The following is a 15,082-nucleotide window of genomic DNA, read 5'->3' on the forward strand; positions in this document are numbered from 1 at the left end:
CAAAGAGACTCGTAGTTATTTTAGTCTGATCATTTCAGGACTGAATTATTTTCAATATTCTTTACAACGAAGCCATACTTGTTGCTTATTTATCTTATACAAGTAACAACCATTGGCATAGCAAAAAGTCCTGGCTTGTTGTAGGTGTAATTTTACTTGTATCACATATCCGGATGCAATGAGGACGTGGTCTTAGGCTAGACTGCCGGCTTTGGAGCTGGGAAACCAGGGGTCGACACCACATCCTGCGATTCTGGGCAAATCACTTAATCTCCCTGTACTTACCCAAAAAAATTAATGTGTCCTTGTGTAAGTAACCAGTGCTCAAGTAAAGCGCTCCAATACCTTCCGGTCGAGTGTGCGCAATATAAATCTGCCCCCCCAAAAAAAACAAATGACGGAAGCCGCAAATTACCAGTCGGGCGGCACTCTATACTAAGCACAGATTTTTAATTTGCGTGTTTTTAAGCCACGCCCTTAATTACATAGACCTCGCCCCTTTGGGAGACCCCCCTCGTTTTTCATCTCACAAAGTCCTGACTAGGGGTGCCTCTGGTTTTCATGCCTTTGGACTGACCAGTGATGCAGTATCAAGCTCAGTGCAGCCCCCAGCTAGGGCAGGGCAGAGCTGGCAGCAGGGGTGGAGTGGTGCTGGTAAAGAGCTTGCGATGCGGAGGTGGGGTGGGATGGGATGGACCATGTTCTAGGGCGGCCCTGTGCCTTTAAGCGGAGCCACACCCGTCTGTTATTGATGCTGCTGGCGGGCCGGGGTTCCAGCTTCCGCCTGCCATCCCAGCCGCTCTGGGCATCACTCAGACTGCTATCCGCACTGCCCTCCCTCGCAGCCCCTTCACGACGGCCCCTCTATCCACTTAAGATCACACCATGACCGGGGTAGAGGGCATGCTGGCCAAGGAGCGGGCTCTGGCCGGTGGCCTGGGCACCAACGAGCAAGCGATAAAGTACTTGCGGCAGGACTTCGAGGTGCTGCGCGCCGAGTGCTTGTAGTCGGGCCAGCTCTTCAAGGACATCTTGTTCCCAGCCATTGCCTCCTTCCTGGGCTTCAAGGAGCTGGGATCCGGCTCTTCCAAGGTGCAGGGCGTGAAGTGGAAGCGGCCCACGGTAAGAGTGCATGAGGAAGGCGCCGGGGTGGGGACTTGGAAAGTGAGGAGCAGAGACACGGCGAGTGTACCGAAGTTAGGGGCTCAAACTGTTAAATGAGGAGTTCAATAGTGAGTGCGAGAGGCCGTGAGGGGGGAGGTAGTGAAAAGGAGAGGGACTGTGGAGTGTGAAGGGGTGGGCAGTGTGAGACTAGGACAACAAGCGCGCGTCTCCTGCTGAAGGGGAAAAAAAGATTAGGAGAGGAGGAGGCAGAAGGGGGAGGGGAGAGAGGAGGGGGCCTGCGCCTGTTTCCCTTGCGGGAGCGAGCAGGAACCATATGTTTGTAATTAGCACATGGTTTGAAAGCTCGCTCCTGCAAGGAAATTGCCAAACGTGCACACATTGCATTCAAAGCAATGCAAGGCGTGCACATTTTTGGCAGCAAAACTGAAGCGATTGCTAAAGGTCTTTTCCTATGCAGCGCATGCGCGCTGCGTAGGCGAGACCTAAAGAGGAGACTAAAATTCTCATGTAAGTCATCCAAGATGTGACATAACATCTCAAGCCACTGGCTGAATTATGGAGGATGAAAGGCCTTATAGCAACCATTATGTTCGACAAACACGTCTCATCTCAAAAATGCCTCGGCGCTGTTTCAGTCCACTATTTACACAAGAAATAATGTGGTGCTACAAACAGGCATAGAAGTTTAGCTTTATTTTATATTTATTAATTTAAAAACAATTAGTTGGCAGAATAATACGGATTCAAATCAATTCTGATTGAACTACTTACTTCAAAGAAATCACATTTAGTTTCCATGGGCATGGCACAACCATAGAACTGCCTTCCCTTGTTGTCTCCATCTTTTCTCACCACACGAAGCACAGCGAGACGTTTGTGTTTACTGCAAAGAGGAGGGCCAGTGTGTGCAGCAGTGCTGCTTGGCACGTTGCCTCGAAGTGCACTGTAATCACAAATTACACAATCATAGAAATGAAAAGAAGCAACACACAGATAACCACTCTTAATATGCAAGACTATAAAAAGTGAATGCAGGCTGTGAACAACTTAATTCAACTGATCACAGCTCAAAACGAGAGGTTGCTCTTTCAAAACATATTTGAGTTAACCTTCGCTGGTTTATGACACACACAATAAAGGAACTTTATCATGCATCTCCTCTGATGGCTAACTTCATTTTGAATCAATCCTTCTGTATGTGTCCACAATAAATATGCAGGAAATCTGTTAGACTGTTAACATGGTAGACCCAGCACATACACCTCAGGTTCCTGCAGATCCAACAAAGGGGTGGGCAGGATGGGGATACAAGAACGGAGAGAGAGGAGCTGTGAGTGGTTGAAAAACACATGTTTCCAAATCATTTATGAGAGGAGGAGGAGGGGACCACTTAATGGTGTGGTAAAAAGTAGTAATTTCCATTTTGACTGTAGGGATCTTTGCTCCTTAATGGATCTGCCTGAAACCTGAGATTCCTGCACCGTGCTTAACTTGTTTACAGCCTTGGACATACTACATGGCTATGAGCAGTAGGGGTTGGCAGCCTGCGTACAAGGCATGCCTGCACCAAAACCCACTGAACAAAGCCTTCCCACCTATAAGCACCAAATAGAGTCCGGCAAAATCACAATGCAAATGGCCCATTTATCTTTGCCCATCCCCTTATCAGAGTTTGTTGATTTAAATATCACACCATTTCAAAGTTACTAGAAAATTAACATGTCTTTGATCTCCGTCAAACGGCAGGTCAATGAGTCGCTACCGAATATTCTCAGGGAATACTCCGTCCCGAAGCCAAGCATGGCGACGGAGAGCGACCGAGGAAGCCATGGCCCAGCACCTCTGAAATGTCCAGAGCAGAGCGGAGAATAAACACCACAAGCTCCCGGCCATCCGCGGCATGATGCCGCAAGTCCACCTGACCAGGCTCCTGGGACGCCGCAGATCCCAGAGTCTCAGTAGAGTCCCACAGACAGGAGGAGCCCCTAGCTAGAACACACAAGGTGTTAAGTGCCCGAAGGGTAGCACTAGTCGAGGCAAAAATGTTGCACCCCCAACAGTCCAGCCAGCCGGCCTCCGGGGACGGAGGAGTCAACAGTGGCAGCAGGGAGGGAAAAGCGGTCCGCAAAAGGGGACTGGCAGCCGAGGGGTGAAGGGACAGACACTCTGGGTCACGTGGTGCCGGGAGGTGCTGGTGCAGAAGATGCTGAGGCACTGGGTCTCCTGAGGCAGGCCGCCTCCAAGCCCCGGTCAAGGAAGAAAGGAGGGAACCTTCAAAGGGGAGTAAGATTTCCCTCCCACCAGAGCCCCGGTGGAGGACCTCCAAGAGGTGGTTCACCGGAACGTGAGCCACCGGGTCACCCTTGCGCAGGATGCCCACAGCCGTGGACACCACGTGAGGGAAGGCCACACCTGCCTCCTTAGGGCCCAGTGGTGGAGAAAGCAGCTCCTCCGCGGGCGACGGCTGCAAACTAAGGCGGCCGTCCCCAAGGCCAAGCAGGACAGGCAGGGGCCAGATCTGGAAGCCAGAGGGAGCCGAAGAATGAGGGACCTGCTGCTCTTCCGTCGAACACCTCTGCCTCAGGAAGGGCTGAGAGTCACCCTTCGACGCCGATGAAAAAGACACCACAAGTCGGCCAGTCTCCGGAGAGGACGACACCAAAATACAGCCTGCCTCCGGGGAAGATGGAGCGTCCGAAGACAAATCCGCGGTACGACCCCTGCGCGATCCGTAGAGTCCGCCGCCTGAGGCAGGACGCCGGAGCCATCCCGCGTTGCTGGACAAGAGTCCACCAAGTCATCCCGCACCGGAGACCGGAGTGGAGCTGGAGTCGGGCCGGCCCCGGGACGACGCCGACCCGACCCCCTCCAAGGTAGATATCTGCGTTCGGGAACGAGACAGTCCTGGGGAATGACTTGAAGTCTTCCGCCAGCCGCGGGCCAGAATTTGGCGGAGATCATTCAGCAACCCACGTGGTGGTGCCAGAGGCGATTCAGTCACCGACTAGCCCTCCGATGGCCGCCGCCTGCAGGAAGGAACGAGAGGGGCCCGGAGAGGGATGATCGGTCCTCATCCGGCCTCGACCTGGAGCGGGATGAGGGGGGCCGACGACCCCTGTGGCTCCGCACGGGCCAGCTGCTGCCGGCGCCGTAGCGGCGTCACTTCAGCCTTAGACAGGACCACCTTGTCAAAGAACCGAGAGGGGCTCGGGGATGCGACCCGAGTCCCAGCGACCTCCCGCGACACCACAGGGACTCCCACAGGAGTGTGCGGCGAGGCAGAGACACCGTGGCGTGAAGGAGGTGCCACAGAGGAGCCGCACCCCAACATCACCACATCCTCCAAGTCTGGATCCGAACAAGTTAGCGCCAGGGCCGGAGCCACGGCGGTGCCGCAGAGGGCCCAACGCAAGGTGGGGAATCTGCCAACGCCCCAGGAGGAGAAGGAGACGCCAGCGAGGCCTCAGAGCCACCGCGTATGTCTCCATTTGGACTCTCGACGCCCCAACACCAGGAAACGGTGGATAGGAGGGCACACGGGCCGCATCACCCGAGGAGAGTCCACGCCCCCGGCCGGCTGAAAACCAGCCCCTGGGGACAAACTGCGACACATACCCATCGGGGAGCGACGCTCACGCGACATCAAAGAAGGGCGAGGACAAAGACCATGGCCATATCTGAAGCCGTCTGCCGAAGTAGACCGAGGGGAGGACGCCAACCTGGAGAGACGCGCCGAGAGAAGTTTCATCCGGCGCTCCCGCCGCGACTTCGGCTTCAACAGTCGACACTCCGGACAATCAGTGGCGCAGTGTTTGTCCTCCCCCTAACACGACATACAAAATGAGGTGAGGGTCGGTTGCCAACATAGGACGCCCACAAAAAGAACAAGTTTTGAAGCCCAAAGGCATTCGCACACTGTCCCAAAAAAGAGAAATGGGGAAAAAAAGGGGGGCCCCAAATACAGGGTTCCTATTGCAGAAAAAGTTTCCGGATGCAGTCTCACACCTAGGGATAATTCTACATGAAGGAATCTGTGGCTAGTAGTTTATCAGATGGATATATATGTGAAGAGTGCTGTCACCAAGCATCTAGGATAGCGGTGAAAGCATGACACCAGACTTTTTGAAAACATGAAACGTAGTGTCACTTGGAATGCGGCTGCAAAATATTCTTACCAAGTTAATCAAAGATTGGAGTGATAGTGTTTTTATTTGCAGTGATTTAGCTATGTATCTGAAAAAGTTGTATGATGACCTGTCAAAATCAATACCTAAGCTGAAGTGCTCTCCTGTAAGAGATCATTGGCGCTTGTTAGACTTGCTGAAAGCATCTTCACAATTTTCAGAGTTAATGAAGAATGCTTTGACTTCTTGGCCCGTTCTAGTGCACTGTTTTGTTGTGCATGGAAACAAAAACGCAAATATTTCTTATTTTGTGCTTTGTGTGGTATCAAAGAAAGAGCCATTCTAACCTTGCCATTTAGCTGGTGCACAGTCCTAGATGCTGTGACAACTTTAAAATATGAATCAAAGTTAAATGATTCCTCAAGGATCAATTATGTTTTGTTATTGACTATACCCAGTTCCTTGGGGAATAGTGGGTTGCCCTATTGATGTACTAGCTGTAGAAACTTTAGCCTTGGCACCACCGTACCTTGGAAGCTCCACTATGGGACTTCTAAGCACAACTGCCCCTTGGGTGCAGCTGCTCCCACTCTTTCGGTGCAGCTGTGGCAGAGAAACATGCACTGGCACCCACCGTGCCCTGGGAGCACCAACAATGCCCCAAACTCAGACCCCACTAAGCGGGCTATTCCTCACCGGATCCAGGAACCAACAGTGTGCCTCAGCATGACCAGAAAGCTGATGAGCGTCTTCTCTGCATCGGCCACCTGGGAAGACTCTTGTCCAGCCCCTTGTATTCACTATACAGAGGAGTGGTAGGGAACGTGCTGGGATTAATTAGGCAGTCGAGGCCTGCAGTACCAGGCTCATGGGTGTGGAAAACTGGGTACCCATGGGCAGGGCGATGGTGACCGGCAATCATCTGGTGTATTGGAAACCTTGTGCAGGACTCGGCCCAAGCCCCCAGGGACAATGTCCGCGAGGGCTTTGTTAAAGCGAAGCAGGGGTTCCGCAGGGGATAGCCCCGGTTGAACCATCTCTGTCAAAATGTCACCCTTGATCAGGACAGAAGGGTGCTGCAGATAGAGGCCTACCTGCTGCCCTCCTCACCACATTGGTGAAGGAAGCGCCCTCTTCCATAGAAGGGGTAAGACAAGGTCAGAATCTCAACTCCTCATACCAATTGTCCTGGTAGGAGCAGGTCAGTTCATCTGAAGAGTTAACTGATAAGAATCGTCAATTCCACCCCCAAAATCAATTCCACGCTGGGCCTGTCAAACAACAGCGGTAGTGTGTCCAAAAGAGATGGAGGACACGGTCCCAGCGGCGCTGAAGTGGAGGCTGAACCACACTCAGGTGGCGCGGTCTCACAGTCAGACAGGACAATGGGCTCGGAGTAATTGGGTGTAGCGCCTGGAGGGCACGATTCAACGAAGGACCCAGCCTCCATGCTAGAGTTAGTATGGAGGACCCTGCTGGCATCCCAGCTAGTGCACCTCTCAGACTCCATGGGTCAAGAAAGCACAGCAAAGGGAGTCAGTATTTTGACTTCTTTATTGTGCCTCTTTGACTGCCTCAACTTCGACAACTTAGACTTTGAAGATGACCGATCGAGAGTCCGACACAGTGACAGGACCCTAAATCTTGCTCAGGGTCAGGGTGGGAACACAACGGTGCCTTCTTGTGCTGTGGCAGTAGAGCCTCAAAGCTAGCTCCCTGATCTCCTTCAGGTACATCAACCCACCGTCGGCACAGTCGTGGTTTGACACATAAGCAACAAAGACATACCAAGTGGGCATCAGTAACAGACATCTGTCTGCAACATTCCCCACAAGGCTTTTAAAGCTCATACGTTTGTTGATGGACAATACCCTTAACACATTTGGAGCAACAGCTCAACAACAACAAAAAAAGTCGACAGAACGGTCGAAATGGCGGTTATAAGATGACTGAGGTAGCTCTCTGGATCCATTCTGTTGGCATGGAAAGAAAGAAACTGATGTCAGTGTGCCAGGGTGGCCTATATAGGCATCACACGCGCCACTTATGACATAGACTACGGTGACACAGAGCTGCCAACGCCACCTACTAGAATTCATAGTGCTCAAGATTTTCCAGACCCAGACTGACGCCTTGGGAACATTCTAAGGTGAAGTATCCGGAGTTAGAAGTCTCTATCGGAAAACACTTTGCACTTTTGTAATCTCATAACAGAAAATTGGCCGAGCTTCAGTTGATATTGGTGTTGCCACCGGATCATACACGATCACTGGTGGGAAACGGCACGGATCCCAGAACCAGGAAATCAGTACCAGAGCAGGAACAGACCATCTTATGGGTCCAGAGAGGACTCCCAGGTACTAGACTTACTAGTGGCCCCTGTTGTTCCACAAGGCCTGGAGGCGTGACAATGGGAGACAGAAGTGTAGTGAAAATTAGCAGATTGGACTCCTTGAAAGCCTCTATATGTTGCATGGTCGGCAGAGGAGCATCAGGACAATCTGAGGAATTGGCTCCATGACTGGATACCTCAAAAGAGAGTGACTGACAACTTTACGCTCTTGCTCTTTGTCTTTAAAGACAAATCATGGGATGGAGTGGAGTCCTGCTCTGCTTTTTTATGCTTGCATTTGGACATAGACTTACAATAGGAGTTTGGGGTCACAAGAACATCCCCATAACTTAGAGCAAGAGCTAAGTGATAGCTGCAACTTCTTCCTGTGTTCAGTGATGTACAACCTCATTTCCCCATCTTGGATCGTCTTTGGGTGTATTAGGGTGCATTTATCACACAACTCTTAGAAGTGTCCTGAGCGGAGACACCAAAGGCACACCTCCTGTAGATCTGTGATTGACATCTGCTTCCTGCAGTTGTGGCACAGCTTCCATCGTGTTTTTGGTGGACACATCATTCCATAGCTCATAGAGGAAACGTTTTGGAGTAATCAGAAAAGGTAAAAAGTGGAGCTCTGGATCCACATCAGAAAGAAAGAAACTTTAAGTGTGCAGGGATGCTGCATGTATGAAGCTCTGCTACATCACTTTGGGGTGGAATGGAAACAGTGATGAGACACACAACGCCACCTCATGGCACGGCTTGAGACTGCTACAAAATGTTATGAATCTAGTCTGGCGCCTGGGGGGATAGATAGTGAAACGTGAGAAACCTATGGTTAGAAGTCTCTTTCAGAAACATGGCATTTTACAAGTTCATTTTGAAACAGCATTTTTATTCCATGTAGTTCCTTACACATTAAGGCAGGACGCCGAGCACAGAGAATGTAATTAATTTTTCATAGACACTAAATGAAGAGAAGGTAAACCTGAAACACTTTTTAACTGTGCAACATAGAAAACTTTAGAATTCCCTTTTGATAAAGCAAGTGATACAATAGAGAAATAACAAGGTAACTATGCAAAAAAAGTCAATAAAAAAAAAAAGTTGTGGATATGCAGGCTCAGGGTTAAGTGAATGAGATCTCATGTCCCACGCCACGAAGCCCATCATCCCACTAGTATTCAGCATTTATTTCTGTAAACTGTCGGAGATGAGTTTCCCTTGCTAGCTAGCATCACCTAGAAAAATAATGCTACACCCTCAGGACACTCAGTCTAAACAGTAATGTACCATTAAAGAAAAAGTACCCATATTGCTAACACAGCAAAAGAAGCCCTACACATCAGATATGGATTTTCATATTACTAAATAAGATAGAGTGATAATGTATTCAGCAGTTAAGTTTAATATTTCAAAAAGCATACCCGTTTGGTGGCGTGCTGGTGCCAGTGCTTATATGACCCGGAGACACATGATCAGTTTTTATCTTCTTAAACGGTGGGCTGAAGTCATTCCATTTAGAAGTAGGAGCTGAAGTGTTCACCATGCTCAATGAGTTTGTTTGTCCACTGTTTGCCAAAAAGCTCTGGGTGTTCTGCACATTACTGTAGGGGCTTCTTCTTTGAGAGTCATTTGGAGTAGGAGACTGAGACGGCTTCTGAGGCGTCCCGCTGAAGTCTGTCAGCACCAAGGTAGTGCATCCAAATGCAGCCCTCCTGTTCAGTTTAACTTCCGGTGGAAGTTTCCCAAAACTATTACACGGGTACTTGATTAAACTGCTACTGGAGTCCTCAGAGTTCTCGATTTTTGTAACTAAAAATTCAAAGAGAGATGATTGACATCTACTTAAAGATCTGCAGAGGTGAACTATTAGATCACACGGGTTATGAATGCATGTCATGGACAATAGATAGCAATAGAAAGAGGGATAGATTTGACTGTGTCCATATTTCATAAATTACTTTCACACCTTTAACAAGTATGCATTCTATTTGCCTAGAACTTTTGTTCTTTGCTAAAAATATTCTCCTCCACCCTTCTTAGGAATTAAAATAAAAAGTTCCAGTGAAATGATGACAAATTTCTAAACCTCCGTGCCTCTTTGGCATCACATCATGCCCTAAACATATTTTATAGAGTATCGATATAACAAAAAACAAAGGGGCTAGGTAAAAACGAGAAAATATAACCTAAAATGTACTTGTTGAGAAAGTCAAATTACTGTGAGAATCCAACAGAATAATAGTCAAAAGAGAAGGCATGAAAACATTGGCATTGGAAACCTTCCTCATGGTAGCAAAGTTGTAGGTTAGATTTAGAACCGATTACTACTAAGGAGAAATGGGAGGTAAAATGTAGAAATGCAGCATCCCCATTCCGAAAGATCAAGCCACCACATGTCTGACTGTCCTGATGGCAGATATTGTCTTGTCATCCCCTGCTCTGTGTAGCAGTCTCTACTAGTAGGCATGCAGGTTTCCTAGAGAGCGGGACGTTTGAAGGTATCAATTTGTTGCAAAAAGTGTGCATAATTTATGTAGGGGGTTACTTTTCTTGTAATAAACCAGGATTAGTTGCTTTACTAATTATTGGCAATTAGTAGATGTTTTCTCGATATTACGACTGTGTTTACTCCTTTTCAGTTTCAAGGAGGACTAGGTGATTTGTATTTCAGCTCAGATTCCAACGTTTACTACTTCAATGTTTGATGAGGAGGTAATTGTGATTGCTACTTTTTAAGGAAAAATAGGAAACGTGTTTTTAATTTTACGAGGTAGACTACTTACACCTCGGGGCATATATTGTTCCCTGTTCTTGCCAGGATTGTTTTTCTGTTGCTAAAGTCTGCGTGTTCTCACAATGGCGCACAGCACAACCACCTGTAGAAGTCTAGATGCTCACTTAAACCAGTTTGCATATATTTCACAATCACTTCTGTTCTAGATTGTGATTCTTTCAAAGACTGCAGGGCATTGGCTAACTAGAACTGTTCTTATGCATGCTCCCACCAGTTCCTCCACTGTGGACAGGGGACTGGAACCAGGAATGGACGTGTTAGCTAGAAGTATTGCTGGCACCTGGATGAGTCGACAAAAGCTTTCTTACCATTGACCTTATGTAAAAGGTATATGAAATAGAGACCTGGATTCCCTTTGATTTGGATTCTCAGAAACTCCACTGTACAGCAAGGCTCTCTGTAGTAGGCACTCACATAGCTGCCAAGGTTTGAGATTGCCATGTGTGACATTTTCATCATTTCTGTGAAATTATGAGTGACATTTCAACAACTATGAGTGACACTTTCTCGCGAGCTAAAATCATCTAATGAAGATGAGGGAAACTTCTAAATATCAGAAATTACAGCCATTTGAGCAACAAGAAACTCCAAGAAGTTCTTGAAACTGCTGCAGAGCACCAGAAATGGAAGGGCACTAACCCTAGTGATCCCTCCTGTAACATGATTGTACTGTAAAGGAATGGGTAAGGCTTCCTAAAGATGCTGCAGTTGGAGCATGGTCATGCACCATCACTCAAGGGCCTCTCTCTCTGATGTGGTGGGAGTCAACCCACCAGCTTAAACTGGATGTGAGAAAAGCCGGACAGGCTGAACCGAAAGTATTGATTGCAGGGAAGAATGCCTGGTAGGAGCTCCTGTGAAGAGCTCCCAGTGCTTGGGATCCCTTTTCGGGCATTATCCCTGTTAGTACCTACCAGCCTCCACCAGATAGTGACGGAAAAGTCACACAAGTAACTGGATTGCCCGCTGACCGGTTGAACGGAGGTTGGAGCCTGAAAAGCCCCGCGATCGGACTCTCGCCTCAGATACCCCCATCGCTGATACTCCGGGAGCCTGCTGAGCCGACACTGCGGATCATCCTGTCACCAGCCCAGCATTGGATTCACGGCGGGATAAGAAGGCACCCCCGTCGCGTCGCAAGGGCGGCTGAAGCTCCAGGAGCCTGCTGAGCAGGCACCGCCCGCACCGCATCGCAAAGTCCCCGGAGGGCTGAGCCGACACTGCGGATCATCCTGCCACCAGCCCAGCATTGGATTCACGGCGGCTTTAGAGGGCACTCCCGTCGCGTCGCAGAGGCGGCTAAAGCTCCGGGAGCCTGCTGAGCCGTCACCGCTCGCCCGCTTGAAGTCATCGGAGGGCTGAGAGAGGCCCCCCCCCTGCCACCAGCCCAGCATTGGATTCAAGGCGGCTGCAGAGGGCACCCCCGTCGTGTCGCAGGGGCGGCTGAGGCTGAAGCAAGCTGAGAGGGGGAACCCGGGCTGAAGCAAGCTGAGAGAACCCGGGCTAAAAGAGGCTCCCCCCGCTCGCTCCACGGCAGAGACGCGGGCTGGCTGAAGCAAGCTGAGAGAACCCGGGCTAAAAGAGGCCCCCCCCCCCGCCCGCTCCACGGCAGAGACGCGGGCTGGCTGAAGCAAGCTGAGAGAACCCGGGCCAAAAGAGGCCCCCCCCCCCCCCGCCCGCTCCACGGCAGAGACGCGGGCTGGCTGAAGCAAGCTGAGAGAACCCGGGCTAAAAGAGGCACCCCGCCCGCTTCACGGCAGAGATGCGGGCTGGTGCACCGGTGTACCGGGCCAAGCCCTCAGCAGCAAAGGAGACTCAGAGGCATCGGGGGCCAGAGAGGACACACGGCAGCACAGGAGCATAGGAGGGCACCCCCGGCAGAGGCGGCTGAAGCTCCGGGAGCCTGCTAAGCCGGCACCGCCCGCCCGCTCCACAGCAACGAGTCTAGCGCCACTACTCAGGGTAATACAGGCTTGGAGCCCTGAACCAAGCATGTGTGATCACGTACATACATTCCACTTATTTCTGCAGAGCGGAAGGGACTGAGACACTCTTGGATCTAAAACATTGCAAATCAGAAGGGACTGAGACACTTTTGAACAAAAACTCTGCAAAAATCTGCTGACAGACTCAACAGGCACACAGAGACTTAAGGTTTTTATTTTTCCCTCCCGCCGGCTCACTATTTAAACTACCTCCTTTGTTCAAAATGTCTGGAGCCATAAAACTGTATCAATAAATCCCCTCCGGTACCTCTGTCCACGAGGCTCCTCAGCTTACTCCCCCACACAGAGATAAGCATTCCTCCCAGCTAGCTTTGAGCATGGCTGGCTCAAATAGAAAGTGAAATTTCCTCCCCTATGCTCAAAGTAATAGCAGCAGACAGAGGACTAATAACTCTATCTCCCCTGCTTGCATGAATGGGAAGGGAAACTGCTCTTCCCTGCTATCTAAGCAACAGCAACAAACAGAGGACTACTATCTCTATCTCACCTATTTGGCGGCCATTTCTGACTAGTCTCTCTCTTGGGCGGGCTTCATTATCTGAACTTACACTAAGAACTTAACATTTTAGACTAATCTCAACTACCGGATACTTTGCTCAGTTAGGTATCTACACCTTCTTGGGTAAGAATGTCTGCCTATTATTGCAGTATTATACTTCTACCTGTATTTTGAACTTTTGTAATGCACAGATTGCTACTTCATATATGAAAGAATGTCTGCCTATTATTGCAGTATTATACTTATACCTGTATTTTGAACATTTGTAATGCACAGATTGCTACCTCATATACTTTGGTTGATAACTAATGTCACTTTTGATCTGGATTTTTGATTTACGTACGTTATTGTTTGCATCTGTATTCTGTTCCTATATTCTATTAGTAATTTACTTAAACTGGTACTCTGCACTATTCTGCACATTTCCGCAACCTGCACCTATTCCCACTTCTCTCTCCTGTGATGCACCGACTGCTACCTCATATATTATATACTTCTTCTTTATTCTGCATTATTCTGCACAGTTCTGCAAACTGCATCCATTCTCACTCTTCTCTCCTGTAATGCACCAACTGCTACCTCATATATCTCTTGTTGCTCACTAGTGTCACTTGTACCTGTATTTTAAACATTTGTAATGCACAGATTGCTACCTCATATATTTTGGTTGCTAACTAATGTCAATGTTGATTCTTGAATTATGTAAATTGGTGTTTGCATTTGTATCCTGCTCTTATACTTTATCAGTATTATACTTTCACCGGTATTCTGCACTATCCTGCACATTTCCTCAACCTGCACCCACTCCTACTTTTCTACTTTTCACTTTTGTACTTTGTAATTTACTGTATGCATCTGCTATACTGCACACTCTTATACTTTTGTTATGCTGGTTGATCACTAGTGCCACTTTTGTACTTTGTAACTTATTATATGTATTTGTTTCTCTACACACTCTTATACTGGGGTATGCTGGTTGATCACTAGTACCACTTTTGTATTATGTAACTTATTGTATGTATTTGTTTCCCTGCACATGTGTACCACTATAGTGCATTCTCCGACACCCACCTAAACTACCATCCCAACATGGATCTTATCGGCAATCACACATATAAAATCAACTACCCACCGACACTCACCAAAAAAGCCGCTAAACGCTTTAAACACAACTTCCTGAGGTCACACCCTGAAACCCCCTTTGCTGACACCTACTTCTCACCGGTCAATGGATCCCTGAACACTGATATCATCTTCCACACCACACGCAGAACTCAATGGAGAAAAGCGTTCCTCGCCTTACTCACCGTCTCCACCACCAGGAAATCCGCTCACAGCCTAACTCTCTCCATCACGCCATCCCAACTCTTTCCAGGCAGAGCCACCATCACTATTTACAATAACGGGACTGTCCTAGCTCAATCCACAGACAGGAACCTGGAACTACTAGACAACTTGTTCCCCACTTTCAAAGAGCACCTCTCCAATTCGCGGACCAACACTCAACTCTCCTCCAGTCCCACCAACCATGACCTCACAGCTCCCACCACCCACAACCCCTCCAACCTAAATCAGCGCCAGTTAACTACTACACACTCCTCAATCAGGGACACACCTACCACCCCTGACCTCCCATCTCCCACCCACAACCCCTCTATCCCAGTTCAGCGCCAGCTAACTACGACATACTCCTCAATCAGGGACACACTTACCACCCCTGACCTCCCATCTCCCACCCACAACCCCTCTATTCCAGTTCTGCACCAGGCAACTGCCACACACGCCTCAAACACAGACACAGACCGCTCCCCCTCCTACACCACTCACACCCCCACCCCTTCTACCAACCCTCGGACCTCCACACATACCATCAACACTCCTCTCACACCTACAGCTGGCATTAACACTCCGCTCACCCCTGACAGCACAGCTCCCACCCACAAGACACCTAATCTAGTCCAGCACCAGAACTACGCGCTTATCGACAAATCCTCCCTGTTATCCTCCCCATTCTCAGTCCCCATTACCCTCTAACCAACTACGCAGAACACACCTCCTCTCTCAATTTAACTCCCCCTCCCCACAACAGGACCACCTCCAATCCCATTTCCCCTCCTACTCTCAGCCCCCATTACCCTTCCTGCACCCCCACCACTACTATCAGTCTCCCAGCCTACACCTTGACCCCCCGCC

At 49.2% G+C, this 15,082-nt stretch overlaps 1 protein-coding gene across 1 annotated transcript in view; it reads right to left on the bottom strand.

Moving 5' to 3' along the window:
* NEIL3 (nei like DNA glycosylase 3) overlaps window positions 1-15,082 on the bottom strand; it is a 158,522-nt gene that overhangs the window by 14,869 nt on the left and 128,571 nt on the right. Inside the window, exons 9-10 of the mRNA XM_086949808.1 lie at window positions 9,012-9,399; window positions 1,897-2,068 (exon numbers count right to left, since the gene is read on the bottom strand). Coding sequence (XP_086805934.1) covers window positions 1,897-2,068; window positions 9,012-9,399 — 560 coding nt within the window. The remainder of the gene's footprint in view (window positions 1-1,896; window positions 2,069-9,011; window positions 9,400-15,082) is intronic.

The sequence above is a fragment of the Lissotriton vulgaris genome, unplaced genomic scaffold, assembly GCF_964263255.1.
Source record: "Lissotriton vulgaris unplaced genomic scaffold, aLisVul1.2 SCAFFOLD_884, whole genome shotgun sequence".
Taxonomy (NCBI): Eukaryota; Metazoa; Chordata; class Amphibia; order Caudata; family Salamandridae; genus Lissotriton; species Lissotriton vulgaris.